At 33.9% G+C, this 23,416-nt stretch overlaps 1 protein-coding gene and 1 long non-coding RNA gene across 4 annotated transcripts in view; one reads left to right on the forward strand and one right to left on the reverse strand.

Annotated features, from left to right (window-relative positions):
• Positions 1-23,416, forward strand: part of CCSER1 (coiled-coil serine rich protein 1) — a 674,289-nt gene that overhangs the window by 126,212 nt on the left and 524,661 nt on the right. For 2 of the 3 annotated variants that reach the window (XM_058547509.1, XM_058547511.1), the window contains exon 2: positions 14,766-16,127. In XM_058547509.1, coding sequence (XP_058403492.1) covers positions 14,807-16,127 — 1,321 coding nt within the window. In that variant the 5' untranslated portion in view covers positions 14,766-14,806. Of the gene's footprint in view, positions 1-11,069; positions 11,229-14,765; positions 16,128-23,416 lie in introns of those variants that run through there. The other variant, XM_058547510.1, reaches the window with a different exon arrangement.
• On the reverse strand, positions 13,270-15,014 carry LOC131409793 (uncharacterized). The gene is made up of 3 exons (XR_009221013.1): positions 14,904-15,014; positions 14,261-14,400; positions 13,270-13,699 (listed from the first exon to the last, which is right to left on the reverse strand). It is a non-coding gene; the product is annotated as an uncharacterized LOC131409793 (long non-coding RNA).

The following is a 23,416-nucleotide window of genomic DNA, read 5'->3' on the forward strand; positions in this document are numbered from 1 at the left end:
CTCCCAGCTTTGAATTATTTGAATGTGAGTCCACTGGGCACTTTGTGTATGCTAGAGCAGTGGCATTCAGACTGTAGTATAATAACCCAGGTCTCAGGGACTCCTCCTGGTCTACATTGGCGTGCATACCTTTAGGAGAATTAATTTCTCAATCTTCAATTTCCAGTTGTGATTTTGCATGCAGTTTCCTTGCTAGAGAAGCTTCTGAGGTTTGTCAGTTCATCTTTCCACTTCACCTTTCACAATTTCCCACTTTACAAAAAAAAAAAAAAAAAAAAGGCAAAGCTTACCTCTTCTGACTTGTTCTAGGATGAATTGTCCAGTGTCTAAAAATTTCCAGGGTATCAATCAAAGGTTTAATTCCTCAGGGAGTCTCTTGAGTACTTCCTAAGGAAATTTTGGAGGGGATGGTGCCTTATTTCATAGAAGCAGTATTCCAAGTCGTTCTCCTCCTTCCTTCCTCCACCTTCCCTTCTGCTTTTTCAGTTAGATTCAGAAATGACCAGGTGAGAATGTTGACTGGGAATGTTAACAGGTTTATTTGATGATTTAAACCTTTTCTTCTGAAGAAGAATCTTCATTGGCTGGTTGGTTTGACAATGAGGATTGATTTTTCCAATTAGATTATAATGACATATATTTACATATCTTTTCCTTAAATCAAATGAGCTAAATATGCTGCTTGACAGTATTAATGAAAATATATTTAAAACACATAGAGGGTATTTAACATGCCAGAAAAATACATCTTTTGCCATAATTTAAACTAATAGAAAAATTTTTCATGGTTAACTTTTAAAGTGTGTGAAGGATTCCATAGATTTTCAGTTTAGTAAAACAAGTTTGAAATTAATTGTCTTGGATAATGTGAACAACATAAGATTTCCAAGATATCGCAGCATAAAATACATTTGAATAGAAGAAAACTAAAAAGAGAGTTTGTCTTTCACATAGAACGTTCAGGTTATTACTTCCATCTTTCCTCATTTCCAGGCCAGCAGGTCACTTCTTTTCCCTAAGGGTTTGTGGAGGCATATTATCTCATTCTGTCCAGATACAAACCATCTGAACTGGTAGCTCACCTAGAAGCAAAGAAGCCTGTTAAGAGAAAATTCTGGAAAGGGTGCTGCCTCAATAGACTTTACCCCTCCAGGCATCAAGTTCTTGAGACGAATAGATTTCTATTTCAAATTTTTGTAATAGAAAAGTTGGATGTACCTCACATAATTTTGTGATAATAAAAGTAGCTCACATCATTGTGTGCTTCCTCGGTGTTGGGCACAGGTCTAAGAACTTAACACACATTAGCTCATTTAATTCTCATAATAGTTAACTCTATTATGGTAGATGCTATTTCACACGTAGTAAAACTGAGGCTAAAAGGGAGATTAAGTAGTTTATCCAGAGTTAATAGATGCAGAAGCCGGAATTCCAAACCCAGAGAATGTGGATCCAGAAATTGAACCCATAGATTATACAGGACAAAGCCAGAATGAGATGTTTAGAAAGAAGAAAGCTAAAAAAATATTTTGAGACAACAGTGACCCTCATTTTGTAATTATCCCCTTATATTATTAAAGTATTTATAGATAGTATATACTATATACTATAAAATATATACATGGTGTTCCAATACCATTATGTGGTTTCTCCACAAACAAAGCAAGCAGGACCCCCTGTGGATTCTTCTTCCCGTTTCTGGTAACCTTCTGTTTGTTGTGTGATATTCTTTCTCTATTTTTTTTTAAGCTTGGATGCCTACTTCTTTCTTTGAAGATTTTGTTATGAATCACAAAATGTTCTTAAATCTTACTTATGTCTTTGTTTCATATTCAATCTTGGACGTGCAACTGTTAGCCAGTTAAATCTTTACAATGACACACCGTCTCTCTCCCCCCCTCCCTCCTTCCCTCTCTCTCTTTGTCTTTTGCTGTTGAACTCAACACTCTGCACATTTTTGCTAGTGGTTGTATTTTTTTTTTCCTGCAGAATTAATATTCCCTGTGACCTGTTCTTTGGAGAGTCATTTAAAACTCCTTTTGATTACCTGGCAATGAATCTGTCGTTGGAATACTAATTTGGAATACTAAGCCACTCCCAATTATGCATTCTGAGGGCAGTAATAACATTAAGAATATTATTATTTAATATCATATAATATTATTGTCACTATCTATTTTGTGCATTCAGGCAGAGTAATATAATTTCAAAATTTGTCTTTAGCATCAGAAATACCTGATTCAAATCTCAGCTTTACCTCTCTGACCCCAAATTTGTTTATCTGATAAGAATAATTGTAGTTATCTAACAAAGTTATAAGGAAGATTAAAATGAGGTAATGTATGTACTCATTAAATATGAGGTCACCTCTTCCAATGAATTTGTGACTAAGTTAAAAAAAAAAGCCACAAAAGGGAAACAAGGAAAAACTGATCATGTTAATATACCTCCTTGAAAAATAAATTTTATTTTAAAGTTATACAAAAATGGGAACAATACTCAATTATATAGATATATCAGATGCTTACAGGGCACGTTTCTTGTTGTTTATTTGAAATACAAACGTTTCTCTGGCAGTGACTCACTCTGCTTTTATTTCATTGGATTAGTTAATTCCATTATCAGGAACACTGAGCTCTGTCAATGTTAGTGTAGCTACCTATTTGTGTGTCTTTTAATGAAGTAGTTAACCAATCTGGATTTCGATTTTTTCATCCTCAAAAAGAAGTCCACCTTCCAAATGTAAAATTCCGTGCAATCATTGTGCACTGAGGCGCAGACCTCCTTAAATGTTCCAAGATGCAAAATCTCCACCTAGTGGCAACTCAAGGCAGGCACCAGGTGCAGCTGAGACAGCCCATTTGGCATCAGCATAGGTCCTTCTCTCTTGAGTTCTTTCTTATTAATTATTCTGTCAAATTAACAGTATATGACTCAGTATAAATTCAATATCAGTCAGTCATTCCTTATAGTGGTCTTTGATGCAAGACCTTAGTCTCATAAGAAGACAGCTTAGTAAATTTATTAACAAAGTTTAAGGTTTTTTTTTTTTTTATAAAGGAAAGAAATGGGCTGACTTTATTATGTCCCCTTTATTGGAATATATGTTATGTAATTCCTCTTAAAAATAAAATTTTAAGTCAAAGAACAATATAGGTAATAAAATACACTTTAATATATTTAGTAAAATCTTTTAATGATGTTTTATGGATCTAGAGGAAACCTATTGTTGGTTTACTGTTGGGCTTTTCTACTAATTTAACATTTATCTCAACATAATCTGAACTAATTTCAATCTGATAGTATATTATATCAGAGTATTTTATTATTAAAATAATGTGAAATATCAGCCATATGTCCCTTTCTGGATTCTAAAGCTATACCCCTGTTCTAGTTCATGAATTATAAACCATAATTTTAAATAAGAGAAAAGTAACAAAATATGTATATGATCCATTCATATGTATATGATTCATTCATATGAATCATGTATATATCATGTATATGATTCATTCATGTGACATACCATGTATATGATTCGTTCATATGACATATCATATCATGTATATGATTCATTCATATGACCAATGAACTTGGTCAAGTTCATTGATTACATAAGCAAATACAATATAAAGGAAAGAAAGAAACTTGTCATCATATCTCTAATTTTTTCATGTGACAAATAGACTGCATTCCCGGATATACTTGTGCTCTCATTTTTGTAAAATACACGACATCTATATTTGTGGCAATAATCTGTAGAACATTGTTTTTACCTTCTTATCTATGGAACCGTACTGAATCTAGTTCATTATTAACTTTGAACTAGAGAAAATGATATTCAGAAAGACATTTTATTATCAGATATGTGTGTGTGTATCCTAAACTTTGCAGATTGTATGCATGTATTTTAGTGAATTAGAGAGATTCACAGAATTCATGTATTCAGTTCTCTAATTTTATGAATGGGAAACAAAGTCCAAGAGAAATTATATCCACAGATGTATTATGAAACAATGTCATTGACGAATATGATCATTATATGTTGAGTTTGAAGACAACACTTAAAAGAAAAGATAAATCCAAGATTCTGTTTTTAAAATGATTCTGTCAGAATTTGTACTCCATGCCAACACATGACTGAATGGAAATTAGTATATTCTTTACTCTGCTGCTGTTAGCATAATAAAGGATACAACTGCAACAGTATCACAAAAGCTAGGCAGAATGATGTGTGGATTTACTCATATCTGTTTTTCACTCTCACCAGACCAATGTTGACTTCAATTATATTGATTTATATATAAATATAAATATATTTATATTTGTACTGGCGCATACATTGAAATGTTAGGTTCCATATTACTACCTGTGTTGATTTGTATTGTCAGGTGTCTGTATTACTGATAATATACACACACACACAGACACATAATTATAAATGTTGATTGTAGCCACCTTTAAGTTTAATCTCCTCATATATGTTCTAATTTGTATTTTAAAAATTCTTTTCCTCTGGTTTTTGTATTATCTTATACTGATACGTATATGATAGTATTTTCGTTTTCTTAATTATATATTTGTCTAATTCTATGAGCTATTCTATGCAATATCACAAATAAAATTAAAAAATTAAATGATGGATATTTACAACGTGTAACAGGAACATGATATGCTACTATCTTTGTATAGCTTTGCACTAATGTATTTTCTACAAAGCAGTTCATATGCTTTACTGTTGTTACAAAAACAATGAGAGGAAACTATTGGAAAATAAATAATAAATTTTAATTGATATACATAAATCTGAATTCTCTTTAAAATATGTCCTATACATATTTATAAGTGAAAAAACTAAAAAACTCTTATTTTTACTATTCTAATTGTTTCAAACTTTCAAGTTGAGTTGGAGTCTTCCTTCAATTCAAAAGACAATTTATTTTTATAAGATACTAATTGTTTAAAAAACATCAAAGATTTAATTTGCAAATGCATTTGGAGACTTTAATTTTTCATTTACATAAAGGATATTGTGATATTTTTGATTATTAACTGCCCAATAAATCTTAAATTGGTTTGGAAAGTTACAAGAAAGAAAAATTGACTCGGTTGTTAAAAAGGAAGGTTTCCTGCACCCTCTGCTGGTATGTACATGCAACTGCAGGTTATTTATTATAAACTTGGTCTTTTACTTTTAAGTTAAAAAAAAAGAAGATAAAATGTAAGGCAAATCCAGTCATTTTAATATTTAGTAAACAAATACACAAACCATTATAAATATCTAAAAGAGGCATGCATTTTGGATTGAGCAAATACAAACCAACCTGTTTGGTTAGTTTACTAGCCTTGAAAAGAATAGTATAATGGCATCAATTTATTATTAATGAGAAAAAGCCGTAATGCCACATACTTCCGAGTCATCATGTAACTCAAATTTATTAGCCATCTATATAAAGTAATCCGTGGTTGGTAATGTTTGTATTATGAAAATACTAAAACATTAAAAAGATTGTGAAAAGCCCGAAATGAATCATTTGAGTCTGACCTATCACTGACAACATTTAGATGAATTATCATATGGTAAAGAAATAATGAGTTTTTTTTAAGAGGAAGGAAATAGCTTTCAATAGCGAAACTAAATAGAATTTGAGCCGTTAGAAAAGTAAATCTCAGTTTATAAACAGATACAGTCTAGACTGACAGTCACATAAAATATAAATTCTAGTGTTAAAAATGTAGGTTCATGAAAAATACAGTATTTATATTAATGTAAGAATTCTTAGCACTTCCATAGGTTTTATGTTTTTAAATATTTTGTGTTAAAATATTTAAAAATTGAGATTATTGAAACATTCAGAATTGATATTTGTATGTTGTCATATTTGGTCAAATTATTTTGAGAAAAAACCTTTTCCCACGGGCTCATTCTCCTTCTTCCAGAGGCGATTACTATTATTAATTTTTGTGTACCCTCCAAGTTACTTTTAATACGTTTACATGCCAATATCCTTCAGTATTATGTAGTTTTTTGATAGGCCATATATTTTCATACTGCCTTAATTTGAATTTTTTAATTATAAAAGTAATTAATGAATTAATGCTTATTGTTAAAGCTTCATATTATGTATACCATTAATGTCCCCATTCATGACAACTCCCAATACAAAGTCCCTCTTCAAGGTTAACCCCTGTTCACACTTTGAAGTACATCCTTCCAGATTTTTTCCTGTGCATTTACACACATATGAATCTGTAGAATATTGATCATTTTTAGAATTTCATAATACATTTGTAATTTATATAAAGTGTATGTAGCACATCTTTAGCTACTTGATTTTATTAACTAAATACTTTGGAAATTTTTTTCTATATTAGTTCATATCTTTTACTTTGTATGTTATGCTCTTGTATATTATGCCGTGGAATGGATATGCCGTATTTCATTTTTTAAATTCTCCTACTAATGGGCATTTATATTGTTTTTAATTTTAACTGTTGTAAACCAGCCTTGAATGTTTCTATACATGGTTCTTTCTGCAGATGTATGAGTATTCTTCTAGGGTAAATGCTGAGAAGTGAAGTTGTTTGATTTGGTATTTTGATACATAATTTTCTAAAATGACCCTAACAATTTGCACTCCTTCACAAGTGTCTATAGGTGTCACTTCATTCACCCAAACTTGATATTATTTAGTTATAAAATGTTATGAGTGAAAAATGTTATCTTGTGGTTTTTCCTGATTAATAATGGAATGTTCATATGTTGATTAGTGATTCGTGTTTCCTCTCCTATGAAATTCCTGTCCATGCTCTTTGCTACATTTTTCCTTTGTGTTTTCTGTTTGTTAGTGCCTTATAGGAATCCTTTCTGTGTTCCCTGATTACTAATGGGTTTGAATCACTTCTCATATATTCACTGGTGATTTGTATTTCTTCTGGGAATTGCTTGTTCATGTTCTTTACTCATTTATTTATCCTTTTGGATTGTCTTTAATTGATTTATAAGAATTCTCTCTATATTCCAGATATCAATACTTGGCCTGTTTTATATGTTTCAAGTATTTTTTTTCCCATTCCTTAGAGAAATCTACAAATCGTTGACGGGCGCAGAGATACAAAAGACCAGCCACTGTCTCAAGGTATCAGTTACTGCTGCCGATCCCATGGGATCAGTCTGAAGCTAATCTCCATTTAGGACCACATCCTTGATTAGCTTTTCCTCCTGTCCTGTTGTTACCGCACAAAACCAGGGTTCTCTTCCCCATGTGCATAATCACACCAATTAATTATGGCATCAGCCTTTGGAGGGAAAAATCAACTTTTATTCTACAAGATTGATCTGCGGGGAGACAGGGAGCATGCTCTCAGATCTGTCTCCCCTATTCAGGATTTGGGGCAAAATTTAAGAGGTCAGGAGAACAGGTTGGCATGTGGAAATGCTCGTGGGACAGGTTTTGATTGGTGGGCTTCAAGCATTTAGGGTAGGGTTTTAAATATTTATGACAGGGAACATTTATGATGAGGTGAGGAAGGAATTTTAACACTGGATCTTCAAGAGTCTGACTTGCAAATTCCGGTCATGTCCCGGTCCTATGGGGAGGAGGACCTTTACTTCCAAGGTCGTTTCAGGTCACAGTTTCTTCTTTTACATGTGCTCTGGCTACGTGACTTTGCAGTTTTTCTGAAAGACGATTCTTAATCACTCTGTTGATAAGAGATGGAGTCAGTTGAACTGGTCCTGGAGGGCCTGTGGTTACACTGTCATGCCTTCTTTCCTCACCTTTTCCTGAGAGGAATTTTCTAATAAACTGTTAAACAAGAATCCCTTGCTCAGCCTCTGCTTCTAGGAAACCTAACCTAGGATGTTATGAGGAATTTTTTTTCCAAAATATTATTTTAAAACCAAACCAAATTCTTCAATGTAAGATGTGATTATAAAAAAAATAATAATTGTTCCTTATTAACAAACATATATACTTTCACATTTGTGTTATCTTCTTTAAAGTTGTATATTTTGTTATTTGTTATATTGACATTGGCATTGCTCAACAAATTTATCAAATTCATCTCTTGGGAATCGTGTTCAAGGTCTGAGACATAGTCTTTGAATATTCCTAATGTTGTCAGGTATTTGCTCCTTGAAGTCTGAATTATTTTGTTGAAAGTGAAAAAAATAAGACTAAATAATTGAACTCAATGTTTACTTAATAAAAAATTGAAAATGAACTCTTATGGTCATGAAGGAGATCAGCATGGTCAATAATACTTTGGGTCAAAACCAAGCCATGGTTGAATGAAATTATTTGTAAGAGACAAGTTAAAATATGTTTGTAATGTTGGCTACATTTCTATTTATTCATTTATATACGTACATATGTATATGTGTGTGTGTGTATCTCAATACTAATTCCAAGCCCATTGACATATAGGTACTGCAGCCTCTAACAAGCTTTCTCTCCTGTTTAGGATTGCCTCTGGAAATGACAGTGTTAGTGTACTAGTAGGCAGACTTAGAACTTCCAGCTGAGAGAGGTTGGGGAAGTTATAAGCTAAATTAAAATATATTTGCTGTGAAACAGCACAAGCATGGTTACTTGTTCTTGATAAATAATTGTAGTTATTAAACATTTATCCTGTGCTAGACCCTGTTCTAAGTGCTTTTTTGCCTTTACTTATTTGATCCTCATAAAATTTCTTTAAGTCAGGTGCAGCTACTATCCTCCTCAGGAAACTACGGCTCAGGGAGTATAGGTAACTTTTTAAGCCACTCTGAAGTCACACAACTCTTATGTGTAGTGCTGAATTCAGACCCATGAAACTCTGCTTTCTTAACAGTTATGCATTCATTGTGTATAAATCCCAGAACGTAAACTGTAACGTTCTTTAAATGTCAATGTCGTCTCATTATTTACTTAAGCCTGGTCACACGGAGGTATGGCTTTTGGACTTCTTTCTTTTTTTACTACTAACTTCTGTCTGATCTCCGGCCAAAATTCATTCTTTTTCTCTTTATTTCTCTTTTCCCTCTGTTGTCTCTTCTGATCACTAAAGAACTCTCAGGCTGGGTCTCAAGGTTACATGCCTTTCTAAGTATGTATCTTGGCCCTTGTCCTTCCATTAGTTCAGACAAGGAACTCATCTGCTTCCCAAATTCTTCTAGAATAATCTCTTTGAAATGTATTCTCCTTCCCTATTGTAGCAGTTCCCATTATCATTCTAATTGAGCACCGCTCACTCTCTTTTCACCTAGGAGATTGATTTATTCAGATCTAATCAGGGGCAATCTCTCTCTGCTTACATGCTTAGGGTCAAATCATTTTTAGTAGTCACCCAAAGGTAGACATTTCTGTATAAGCAATTGTTTGTTTGGACTATTTTCTTGTTTATTTGTTGAAAATAACTTCATGTACTCAATGTGGCTAAATTATATGCAAATTTAATAAATTGTTAATTAAACCATCAATTATGTGATTTCTGACGCTTTCTACCTTTGGCTGACAATCTCATTCTCTTCCCTGAGACTGATCTCCTGCCTGGTCCTGATCAGTCATCCTTTTAATGTATCTCATATTGTCTTCACTGACCCTACTGGCTGAATTGGCTCTTGTCTATGTCCTTCCAGTGATTTATCTGTTTAAAAAGCCTCCATTAGTTCCCCATTAGTTAAAGAGAAAGTAATAAAACATTTTGGAAATACATTTAAAGATAAATTACACGAGAGTTAAAGTAAAAGAATGTTGAGATGTAAATCGCAGGACCTTTGTGATAGAAAGAGTCTGAATTGGAGGGCTTTCCAGCTGAGCCATAACCACCTAATAGGTGTGAGACTCCTTAAACCTGCATCTAAATGACACAATTAGATAAGATTGATTTGGAAACTTCTTCAAACTAGTATCTATTTAATTTTGGTAAAAATTGATCAATGCCCTTTGATATGTTTACATACGATTTATTTTCTGCCATCACTTTCTTAATGTTGAGAATTGTTACCTAGAGAGCGTTTGGTTTATGTGAGTTTTCTTTCTTCCGTTTTCACCGTGTATCAATAGACTTTCTTTTCACTGTGGTCATTTAGGCTCTACTGGATTATTTTCTGAAATCTTTTCTGAGAAAGAATAGAGCTGAGACTGGATTTAACTTATGCAACATTCCCCACAAACGTTTCAAATATTGATCATTGTTTCTAAATTCCAATAAAAATGTACTTTCGAGAAGTTCATCATAAGGGGTTAGACTACTGACCTCAGTTTATATACCTCCCCCCCAATATTTTTAGGTGACTTACATTGGAGCACGCTTTAATAAGTAGCTCGTTTTCATCATCACTCTATGTGCTGCACCGCTTGCTTGAATGCATTTCATCAGAAAGGAAGGAACTAAAAATCTACTCTGTACCAGGCAGAATGTTGTTTCTTTTTGATGTTATACCTTCTCATCCTTAAAAAAGTCACTATAAAATAATTATTATGTATGTTCTAGTTCATGCTACTAGTAAGTGGCAGAGTTTGGATTTGAAACCAAAAATTTTTTATACTAATGGCTTGAGTGTGTAAGAGGTACTTTTTGTTTGTTTAGTTTTAGTTTTGTTGTAAAACACCCCCAGTTTTGGGAGAGAGACAAAGGATACTTAGGACTATCTCGGATGTGGGACATCAGGTGACTCTTCATCATCTTTGGCTCATAGGGAAAAAATATGAGGGCTGTCCAAATTCCAGGAAAATATTTGAAATATATTGGGAAAGAAACAGGTGAAGGGAGTTTTGTTTTGTTTCTTTTACCTGCACAGACAGACATACCTGTTTGTGTGTATGGTAATCAGTTTCCAATACCACGGCTCTAAACTCTGCATGGTGGTTTTATGTCTTCAGATAATGTCTTTGGAATCATGGAGGGAAGTGTAATTTTTTTCCCAGTATTTCTTCTTTAATATATTTTACTTTTACTTGATTTTAAATAGATAACATATTAACACTTCATACAACCCCTTTAACTAGAATTCGTGTCTTCCTCAACCATGTGAGATAAGAAATATGCCTCTAATTTTGGCAATGGATCCACCATGTGATGTTACGTTCTATTAAGGGTAATGACGGTGTTTGCTAAGGTTGCAGAGATCACTGAATGAAGTACTTCCTGGGAGCTTTTTGTTAAATACTGGTGCTAAAGAGCAGTGGATACTGTTTCTTCAGTTGGGATCAAAGACTGAATTTCACACCACTTCTAATAGGGTCAGTATGCATCTGTGTAGTGGTAGTGTTTACAAGTCAATCTAATTTTTTGTTTACTTATACAGCTTTAAAGGTATAATTAGAAGACTCTTCTTATACAATGAATTTGTTTTTCCAAAGAAAATAATATTTATGGTAGTAAAGGCCCGTGGACAATGGGCAGATCTAGTTCCACCTGTATGTTTTTAGAACCTGAGGGACTATGACTTCTGAACCAAGAAACATTAGGTGAGAATTGAGGAAATATGTTTATTTTATCTGATTTGGAAATTTATAAAAATATATGAAAATATATACAAGGTTTGCTAAGGAATTAAAGGTAATTGTTAAAATTATAATAAAAAATAAATTTGATGAGGTGTAATGTTATATTTGTCTTTCATGAATTTTTGAAGTGGATGTGATGATACATTGTTTTATGCAACTTGTTCAATATTACTGTTTTCAAATGTTAGCTAATTTTAGATTATTGAATGATTTTACAGTTTGAAAGACTTTAGCTTAACTTATGAATCTCTAAAAATTGTAATTCAACATAACCTCAAAATTATGGCTTTTATTTATGGTAGTGAGACAGAAAATGTGTTTATTTATATTTGAAATGCTGGTGTGTTCTAGTTAGAACTTCATTTTCTGAAATCCATTTACTCTATAGGTACTAATTGTATATTATGTTAGGCACTGGTGTCTCAAAGCAAAGCAGAGAGCAAAACTAAGAAACTTAAGGTAAAATAGTAAAGTCAGATAAATAAACAGATGTTTACTATGTAAGGTAATATGTGAAGATACATAACAGAGAAGTATTACATCCACAGAGGAAGAGGCTGGGAAGGGGTGTCTGGGATGGCATCCTGGAAGGGACGATGTTATAGAAGTAGAAATACTGCCACATCAAAGTTACTGGAAGGGCATCCTAAGCAGGGGGACCCACATCTGCAAATGCCCAGAAGGTGGAAGTGAACAGAAAATGGCAAGTAGTAATCAGTGCAATTAGAGAGTGAAATGTGAGGAGCGGAATGATGAATCTGGAGATGTAGATAGCATCCAGACCTTGAAGAGTCTTTCTAAAGGATATGGATAATTCCAAGCTATAGATATTTTATTTTTCTTGTGTTTACCTGGAAAGCTCTCAGTAGGAAATAAAGAACTTCACTTAAAAGACTATCAGTAGGCAAAGTGAAATCTAAAAGATTTTTCTCTCTAATAGATTTTATATCTACTCCATGTCATCCCATTCAATTTGTAAATATCTCTTAGTTTTTTGAATGTTTCCCATTCAATTTGTAAATATCTCTATGATGTTTTTACTTAAAGAAATTAGTACAAATATATTAGCAGCCTAAATATATTATTTATACCCAGTGGAAAAGTCTGGTTGTTTTCATTAAGTATTTAGGAAGAGGAGAAATTATTGTAATATTTTTTCCTGAAATGTTTTCATTAGTTAAATCCTTTGAATACTTGTTAAAGAAATATAGAACTGAGTCACTCTTTTATTTTTAAATACTGATACAAACACGAGAAATGCTAAAAGGTCAAGAAATATTTCAGTATACATAAATTCTGAAGATATTTCAATAATAATGGTAACTATCTTGACATTAATGCATTGAAGCCCCATAGGTTCACTACCAGCTGCAAATCATTATGGTTGGTAATGGTCTAATGAGAGCAAAATTCTGCACTGGGCATTGAATGGAAAGAAATCTTGTATGTAAATGAAATATCACAACTGAGAATGATGTTAATTAAGAGTGAAATCATGAAAAAAATTGTATTATTTTTTGTATCCACTTTGGAAAAATCTAAGTTGGGAGGAAAATGAGATAGTTTTAATTTGTGAAAAACTTCAAGAGCTAAAATGTCTTTGTTTATATTTTAAGCTTTCTTCAGCCAAAGCCTTACAAGAATACTTAAATATTTTGGAAGTGGCTCATACGTAGTTTGATTTAAATTCTGATTCTGTGAGTGCAATTAAAAATCATCCAATAAAGATCATATAATGTAAATCTGTTAGATTTTATACTGTTTGGAACAAAATATCAAATATTTATGAATGCATATCTGAAAAAGAAAATATTTTCCATTTTTGTCACGTATTTCTTCAAGGACATAAAACTATTTTACTTGATCAATCTCATAATGTATCTGTAAGGATGATAAAATGGAGGGCTTGTCATTTTATGTAGTTATTTGTTATTGTTTAGTAGATAGTTTTGGGTGCAAAGAAACAAAAAAATGAAATAGTCTGATTCAAGTTGACAAAGAGGGTGTGAACATTATGGTTAAGGAATTAAGTGAAATTTAGAAACAAAGCAAAACAAAACAAAATTGGAACCAAATCATGGCACATTATGAAAACCAGTGGAAAACAGTAGTTACCAGAATAGCAAGATTGACCATACAACTACGAATCCCTGAAGTAGAAGCGTATCTGGGCCTTCAGCAGCACAAGTTCTTGGCTCTTCACTCTAGTGAAAGCAGAATATAGCATGCTGATTATGAGCTGACCTTATAGTTAGATAAGGCTTAGTTTGTCTTATTCCTGCTTTACTGCTTACTAGCTGAGTGACATAGACAAGTTACCTTTCTACTGTAAAGTGTCCATAGTAATATTATTTACTTCTACAGTTATAAGCGTTAAAAGATATAATCTTTGTAAAAGTACTTCGTACATCATATTTAATGAACTGTAGCTGCCACCTTCTCCTCCTCTCCCTTTTTTCCTTTATCATTAGGACACTGACATTAATATAGTTCATAAATTTTCTATACTTCTGCTTCTCTCAGTATGTTTTCTCACTGGTCTCCACATTACCCATTGAATTAGCTTTCATTCATCTTTTCTTCAACTCGTAGCTGTGGTTTCCTCATAACTTTATCTTGTTTATAACTCTACTCTATGTCCTCTGTGGTCTGGTTTCCTCTGCCAGTGGCCTGATTATCTCTAAATTTTCTAAATCAAACTCCAAGGGGAAGAATCTGTCCCAATTGGTTTTACTTTGAGTGAAGATTCTAGTGTCATGTCATACCTTAGTCTGGTCTGTGACTCTGTGAAGCTCAGGTAAATAACTTGTTGAGTTCCATGGTACATCTGGTGCTGGCCAACTGAGACAGCGTGGGGCATTTTACTGAGAGGGGAGTGATCATGGCTGTCATATGCCTACTACATCTAAATAAATAAGCATAAAAAGTTAAGATTAAACAATTTACCAAATTATAGAACCAGTGTGAGTAGTAAGGCTGGGTCTTGAATAATGATCTTATGTCTCCCAATCCAACGCTCTTTTGAATAGACTTTAAATATTCTTGGTAATCTTGAAATTTTTGCATCATTATAAAATTTCTGTGCAAATTATTGGATAATTTTGCTACTTATAATTTCAAAAAAATCCTTAAGTATCAGAATTTTATTATTTATTGTTTTAGTTTAAACTAAATTCTATTCCATGTCTTGAAAACCAATGTTTTCTTTTCAAATGTCTTATTTATAATTGAATTCTATTGACTTGTTATATTTGTTTTAACTTTTCTTAGGCTGCTAAGTTGGCTATCACAGTGCAAGCCTTGGAGTCCCAATGGGGGACTCTGGATCAAGACGATCTACCCTGGTCTCCCGGTTGCCAATATTCAGAAGAAGTATTAGCAGAAGACATGATTCTCTTCCTTCCTCACCGTCCTCCAGTAATACAGTTGGGGTCCACAGTTCCTCTCCTTCCAGCACTAACTCAAGCTCAGGTAGTACAGGTAAACGCAGGAGCATCTTCCGTACTCCTTCCATTAGTTTCCACCATAAGAAGGGAAGTGAACCTAAGCAAGAACCTACAAACCAGAGTGTTAGTATTTCAAATGGTGCTGAAACTGGTCACAGCAGTATGCAAAAACTGAGTGTGGAAGAACATATTAAAACCAGGGGAAGACATTCTGTTGGTTTTAGTAGTTCACGAAATAAGAAGATAACAAGATCTTTGACAGAGGATTTTGAAAGGGAAAAAGAGCACTCAACTAATAAGAATGTCTTTATAAATTGCCTAAGTTCTGGCAAAAGTGAGGGGGATGATTCTGGATTCACAGAAGAACAAACTCGCCGTTCCGTTAAGCAGTCAACAAAGAAGCTGCTTACTAAATCTTTTTCGTCTCACTATAAATTTTCTAAGCCTGTTCCACAGAGCCAATCCGTTTCATTGGTACAACAATCTGGATTCTCGTTGGAAATTACACAGTACCAAGAGAGGGAACCTGTGTTAGTAAGAGCTTCTCCATCTTGTTCTGTGGATGTAACAGAACGGGCAGGAAGCTCTTTGCAATCTCCATTGCTTTCTGCTGATCTTACCACAGCTCAGACACCTTCAGAGTTCTTAGCCTTGACTGAAGATTCTGTGTCTGAAGTGGATGCATTTCCTAAAAGTGGAAGCATGGCATCCCACTGTGATAACTTTGGCCACAATGATTCTACCTCTCAGATTTCTCCCAATCCTGCTGCTGTTACAAAGACAATAGACCTTATGGGAACTGTTTCCTGTGCAATTACGTCTCCTGGGAAATACAGGTTAGAAGGTCGATATAGCACTGAATCTAATTCCTTACCAGAAACCTCTGCTGCTAATCAGAAGGAAGTGTTATTGCAAATCACTGAACTACCTATTATGAATGGAAGTGACTCAGAGCCTCACCTGTCAGCAAATACGCAAAGAGAACAACATATGGTGTTACAGAATGGTGAAACAATGCTGGCGACAAGCTCCCCCAAAAAACTTGGATTTTACGAGCAACACAAAGCAATAGCTGAACGTGTTAAAGGGATCCATCCTATTTCAGATTCAAGGATAATACCCTCTTCCGGTGATCATCATGTTTTTAGCAAAACATCGTATGGATGTGACGCAAATCCTGCTAGAGGTATGCTTATTTTCTTTGTATAATAAAGGATATGAATTAGGATTTTCATTATAATTAATCAATTTTCTTCTTCCATCTCATGAATGAAAACCACATTTTCTTTATTTTTCACTCTCTAATATTCTTTCTTGTTTATAGTTTTATTTATTTATTTATTTATTTTTGGTGAGGAAGATCAGCCCTGAGCTAACATCTGCCAGTCCTCCTCTTTTTTGCTGAGGAAGACTGGCCCTGGGCTAACATCTGTGCCCATCTTCCTCCACTTTATATGGGATGCCACCGCAGCATGGCTTGACAAGCGGTGCGTCAGTGTGCGCCTGGGATCCAAACCAGCGAACCTCGTGCCGCCGCAGCGGAGTGCGGGCACTTAACCGCTTGTGCCACCAGGCCGGCCCCTATAGTTTGTTTTAAATAGTTTCTCTACTTAATTTTAAACTTACTTCAATTGTATTATATTGAAAATGTAATTCAGCAGTATTCCTCATTTTTCTTAGTTCTGTTATCCGGATTCTGACCCTCAGAAGAAAATGGAAGGAAACTAATTTTATTTGCAATGTGGCTTTATCTAAAATAAGGACTATATTTTTTAGAATTTATGATCGAGTATTGGTATTTCTTAGTTAATGAAATGGATATATTCCAGCCAAAATCATTATAAGAGAAATTGTATAATTTAAATTCTATTTCCTATTTTAACAAAGCTTTCATTATTATATAGGATTCGTGTTTTGGTACAAATAATCTCTATCTCTAGATACAATAGAATTGCAACCTTTAAAAAGACTGTCTTTGGAGCCTGGAGACTCTGGTTCTAACCTTGCTTCTGTAACTGACTACCTGTGTAACCTTGGGTACCTCCTCTTTGGTTTAAAAAATGGGGGAGGAGAGTCTGAATTACTCCAATCTGTTATTTAACAGAAAACTTTGTTACTTAATATAAAATTCAGTTCAAGGTAATTGTTGAATATATACCACCTACTGGGATGTATTTGACATTATTTTTTATTCTTTTTTTCTCTACTATGATTACTACTACCAGTGCTACTGCTGTTGCTACTACTACTAGTAGTAATAGTTCTTCCAACCCTCAATGATTATGTCCCGTTTACTGTTCTGTGCCCTTTGGATGCATTAATTCACTGAATCCTGAAATGACTGAAATCACTACTCTTATTGTAACATACGTTAACAGGCAAGACGGTGGGAGCACAGAGAGGTTAAGCCATGTGTCTGAAGTCACAAAGTTAGTAAGTAATTGTTTGGCAAACTGTATGAGATAGGCACTAGTATGTTCCCCATTTTACAAATAAGAAAACTGAGACCAAGGGATTATACGGCTGGTAAGTAACAGAGCATTACATTACTCAATAACATTGAGTAATTATCTCAAGCCACAGCTCAGACTCTTAATGACTAGGCTGTGTACTACACGTCATGACCCGGGCTTTTTCCAGAACGTTAAGAATAATACTAAAATATTAAATAAAATTCATGTCAAATTATATATTATAATATCAAGAATCATAAGATTATATGATTTATATAACTAGTTCCTCCATAAATATAGCAATTTTAAAGCTTTAAATGCATGAATTAATTTTCCAACTGTGTTAATATTTTTCACATTTGATACAAGATCACTTTTGTCCATCTGCCTACTTTTTTCATTTTGATCTTGGTAGCCTTGTTTGTACTTTTGGCTTTAGTTATACTTGCTTAGTTCTTTAACTATAATATAATGATAAGAATGATGATGGTCATCCTTTTTGTATGCTTAATATGTGCCAAAAATGTGCTAAGCAATTTACATGGTTTTGTTTCATTTAATCCGAACCAAAATTTCATGTGGCAATTATTAACAACTAAGATTTAAGATTAAGTTAATAACTTTAAGAAATCACATTGTTAGCAAATGGTGGACCTCCGATTGGAATTTAAGCAGTTTTTAAAAGAACTCAAAAAAAGGGGAGAAATATAATTATCTTGATTATGTCTAATTCTCATTTAGAAATGACGACTTGCCTCAATGTTGAATTGAATACTGTATGTTGCTTATCTCTATGGAAACTAGAGAATGACCAACAATTATCTTGCTTGCTGTTATTAATCTGTTGGCTGAGATCCTAATTGCAAGCAGTTTGACACGTTAAACTAATTTCACTGAATTTGACAATGTGATGCCTATTCTTGGACATTAGCTGAGTATTCATATTATCTACAACTTGTAAAATATAGAGAAATAGGCAAATAAACTGGGCATGTCAACAAGGGAAAGATGATAGTATGCTATCTTTCATTTTGTGGAGATGTTCATCTGTTGTTCACAAGGATATAATTTGGAAGTTTAAAATTTTAAAACCAGTTAGGTAAATTTATTTTATGCAAGAAAGAGTTGCTAAATTGCATAATATTAAATTTATTCTGTATTTACTATGAAACATGTTTAAGCTAGTATTTAATGCAGATCTGAATGTATTAGGTGTACATTTATATCAAAATTAATAATGGAATGTTGAGCTCGCTGGCAATTTAACTTTTATTCATTGGCTTAAAAAGTTGCTTAAAAAGAACTACTGTATGTTGGCCTAATAGGTAATAGCCAAAAGTCTTTAAACCAGTAGATGGTCCTAAATAGAACAGTTCATTCATTCATTCATTCAACAAATATTTGTTTTGGCACTGTTTCAGGCGCTAAGGTTATGGCAATGAACAAAACTTACTGAAGTTAAAACTTCATGAAGCTTACTTTCTACTAGGAATACTCAGTTAACATACAAATAAATAAATGTCAGATGGTGATAACTACTGAGGATAAGTTTAAAGCAGAATAAAGGATCCTCTGGGGGGTGGGATTGTAGTTTGCATTTTTTTCGGCTTTATTGAGGTATAATTGACAAATAAAATTGTAAGATATTTAAAGTCTACAACGTGATGATTTGATATACTTATACATTGTGAAAGGATTCCCCCCATCCGAGTTAATTAACACATTCATCACCTCATATGTTTACCCTTTCGTTTCAAAGAACATTTAAGTTCTGCTCTCAGCAAATTTCAGTTATACAATACAGTGTTATCAGCTATCTCACCCTGTTAAATAGATCCTCGGACTTTATTCATCTTATAACTGAAAGTTTCTACCCTTTTACCAACCTCTCCCTATTTCCCCCATCCCCAGCCCCTGGCAACCACTTTTCTATTCTTTGTTTTTATGAGTTTGACTTTTTTATTTTTGTTTTAGTTTCCATGTATAAGTGACACCATGCGGTATTTGTCTTTCTCTGTCTGGCTTATTTCACTTAGCATAATGCCCTCCAGGTTCCTCTGTGTTGTCACAAATGACAGGATGTCCTTCTTTTTTAAGGCTGAATAATATTCCATATTTTCTTCATCCATTCATCCATCAACACACACTTAGGTTGTTTCCATACCTTGGCTGTTGTGCATAATGCTGCTGTGAACATATGAGTACAGATATCTCTTTGAGATAATGATTTCATTTCCTTGGGATATATACCTGGAAGTGGGATTGCAGGATCATATAAATCTATTTTTAATTTCTTGAGGAATTTCCATACTGTTTTCATAGTGGCTGTACCAATTTTCATTCCTACCACCAGTGCACAGGGATTCTCTTTTCTCCACATCTTCAACAACACTTGTTATCTTTTGATTTTTTGATGATAGCCTTTCTAACAGGTGTGAAGTGGTATCTCATTGTGATTTTGATTTGCATTTCCCCAGTGATTGGTGATGTTGAGCATTTTTTCATGTACTTGTTGGATATTTGTATGTCTTATTCAGAAAAATATCTATGTAGGTCCTTTGCCCATTTTTAAATTGGATTATTCTTATTTTATTTTGCTATTGAGTTGTATGAATTCCTTGTATGTTTTGGATATTAACCCCTCATCAGATATGTGATTTGCAAATATTTTCTCCCATTCCATAGGTTGTCTTTTCATTTTGTTGATTGTTTACTTCGCTGTGCAGGAGCTTTTTAGTTTGAGTTTGTTTTTGCTTTTGTTTCCTCTGCTTTTGGTATCAAATCCAAAAAATCATTGCCAAGACTAGTGTCAAGGAGCTTACCCCCTAGTTTTCTTCTAGGAGTTTTACAGATTCAGGTCTTAAACATTCATGTCTTTAATCCATTTTGAGTTGATTTTTGTGTATGGTGTAAGATAGGGATCCAGTTTCATTCTTTTGCACGTGGCTTATCCAGTTTTCCCAACACCATTTATTGATGAAACTATTCTTTCACCCATTGTACGTTCTTTGTCAAAAATTAAGGGCCCATATAAGCATGGATTTATTTCTGGGCTCTCTGTTCTGTTCCATTGATCAATGTTCTGTTCCATTGATCTATTTGTCTGTTTTTATGCCAAAACCATACTGTTTTGATTACTATAGCTTTGTAATATAGTTTGAAAGCAGAAAGTGTGATGCCTCCAGCTTTGTTCTTTTCAAGACTGCTTTGGCTATCTGGGGTCTTTTGTAGTTCCATACAAATTTTAGGATTATTTTTTCTACTTCTGTGAAAAATGTCATTGTATTTTTTTTTTTAATTTTTTGTTTATTGCAGTAACATTGCTTTATGACATTGTAAAAATTTCAGGTGTACATCATTGTACTTCTATTTCTGCATACATTACATCATGTTCACCACCAAAATACTAATTACAACCCATCACCACACACATGTACCGAATTATCCCTTTCACCCCCCTCCCTCCCCACTTCCCCTATGGTAACCACCAATCCAATCTGTGTCCCTATGTGTTTGTTTATTGTTATTATTATCTACTACTTAATGAAGGAAATCATACGGTATTTGACCTTCTCCCTCTGACTTATTTCACTTTGCATTATACCCTCAATGTCCATTCATGTTGTCACAAATGGCTGGATTTCATCGTTTCTTATGGCTGAGTAGTATTCCATTGTGTATATATACCACAGCTTCTTTATCCATTCGTCCCTTGATGGGCACTTAGGTTGCTTCCAAGTCTTGGCTATTGTGAATAATGCTGCAATGAACACAGGGGTGCATGTACCTTTACAAATTGGTGTTTTCAAGTTCTTTGGATAAATACCCAACAGTGGAATAGCTGGATCGTATGGTAGTTCTATCCTTGATTTTTTAAGGAATCTCCATACTGTTTTCCATAGTGGCTACACCAGTTTGCACTCCCACCAGCAGTGTATGAGAGTTCCCTTCTCTCCACATCCTCTCCAACATATGTTGTTTCCTGTCTTGTTAATTATAGCCATTCTGACGGGCGTGAGGTGTTATCTCATTGTAGTTTTGATTTGCATTTCCCTGATAGTTAGTGATTTTGAACATCTTTTCATGTGTCTGTTGGCCATCTGTATATCTTCTTTGGAGAAATGTCTGTTCAGGTCTTTTGCCCATTTTTTAATTCGGATGGTAGTTTTTTTGTTGTTGAGATGCATGAGTTCTTTATGTATTTTGGAGATTAAGCCCTTATCAGAAGTGTGGTTTGCAAATATCTTCTCCCAATTGTTAGGTTGTCTTTTCGTTTTGTTGATGGTTTCCTTTGCTGTGCAGAAGCTTTTTAGTTTGATGTAGTCCCATTTGTTTATTTTTCCTATTGTTTCTCTTGCCCGGTCAGACGTGGTGTTTGAAAAGATGTTGCTAAGACCGATGTCGAAGAGCGTACTGCCTATGTTTTCTTCTAGAAGTTTCACAGTTTCAGGTCTTACATTCAAGTCTTTAATCCATTTGGAGTTAATTTTTGTGTATGGTATAAGGTAAGGGTCTACTTTCATTTTTTTGCATGAGGCTATCCAGTTTTCCCAACACCATTTGTTGAAGAGACTTTCTTTTCCGCATTGTATGTTCTTGGCTCCTTTGTCAAAGATTAGCTGTCCATAGATGTGTGGGTTTATTTCTGGGCTTTCGATTCTATTCCATTGATCTGTGTGTCTGTTTTTGTGCCAGTACCATGCTGTTTTGGTTACTATAGCTTTGTAGTATATTTTGAAATCAGGGAGTGTGATACCTCCAGCCTTGTTCTTTTTTCTCAGGATTCCTTTAGCTATTCGGGGTCTTTTGTTGTTCCATATAAATTTTAGGATTCTTTGTTCTATTTCTGTGAAAAATGTTGTTGGAACTTTGATAGGGATTGCATTGAATCTATAGATGGCTTTAGGAAGTATGGACATCTCAACTATGTTAATTCTTCCAATCAAGAGCACGGAATATCTTTCCATTTCTTTGTGTCTTCTTCAATTTCTTTCAGAAATGTTTTATAGTTTTCGGTGTACAGATCTTTCACCTCTTTGGTTAAGTTTATTCCTAGGTATTTTATTCTTTTTGTTGCAATTGTAAATGGGATGGTATTCTTAATTTCTCTTTCTGCTACTTCGTTGTTAGTGTACAGAAATGCAACTGATTTTTGTATTTTGATTTTTGTATCCTACAACTTTACCATATTCGTTTATTACTTCTAAAAGTTTTCTGGTGGATTCTTTAGGGTTTTCTAGATATAAAATCATGTCATCTGCAAATAGTGACAGTTTCACTTCTTCCTTTCCAATTTGGATCCCTTTTATTTCTTTCTCTTGCCTGATTGCTCTGGCTAGGACTTCCAGTACTATGTTAAATAGGAGTGGTGAGAGTGGGCGTCCTTGTCTGGTTCCTGTTCTTAGAGGGATGGCTTTCAGTTTTTCACCATTGAGGATGATATTAGCTGTGGGTTTCTCAATTGTGGTCTTTATTATGTTGAGATACTTTCCTTCTATACCCATTTTATTCAGAGTTTTTATCATAAATGGATGCTGTATCTTGTCAAATGCTTTCTCTGCATCTATTGAGATGATCATGTGATTTTTATTCTTCATTTTATTAATGTGGTGTATTACGTTGATTGATTTGTGAATGTTAAACCATCCCTGCATCCCTGGAATAAATCCCACTTGATCATGGTGTATAATCTTTTTAACATATTGTTGTATGCGATTTGCTAGTATTTTGTTGAGGATTTTTGCATCGATGTTCATCAGTGATATTGGCCTGTAATTTTCTTTTCTTGTGTTGTCGTTGTCTGGGTTTGGTATCAGGGTAATGTCAGCTTCGTAGAATGAGTTAGGGAGCTTCCCCACCTCCTCAATTTTTTGGAAGAGTTTGAGAAGGCTAGGTATTAAGTCTTCTTTGAATGTTTGGTAGAATTCCCCAGGGAAGCCGTCTGGTCCTGGACTTTTATTTTTGGGGAGGTTTGTGATTACTGTTTCGATCTCCTTACTGGTGATTGGTCTATTCAAATTCT

Source organism: Diceros bicornis, chromosome 8 (genome assembly GCF_020826845.1).
Source record: "Diceros bicornis minor isolate mBicDic1 chromosome 8, mDicBic1.mat.cur, whole genome shotgun sequence".
NCBI lineage: Eukaryota > Metazoa > Chordata > Mammalia > Perissodactyla > Rhinocerotidae > Diceros > Diceros bicornis.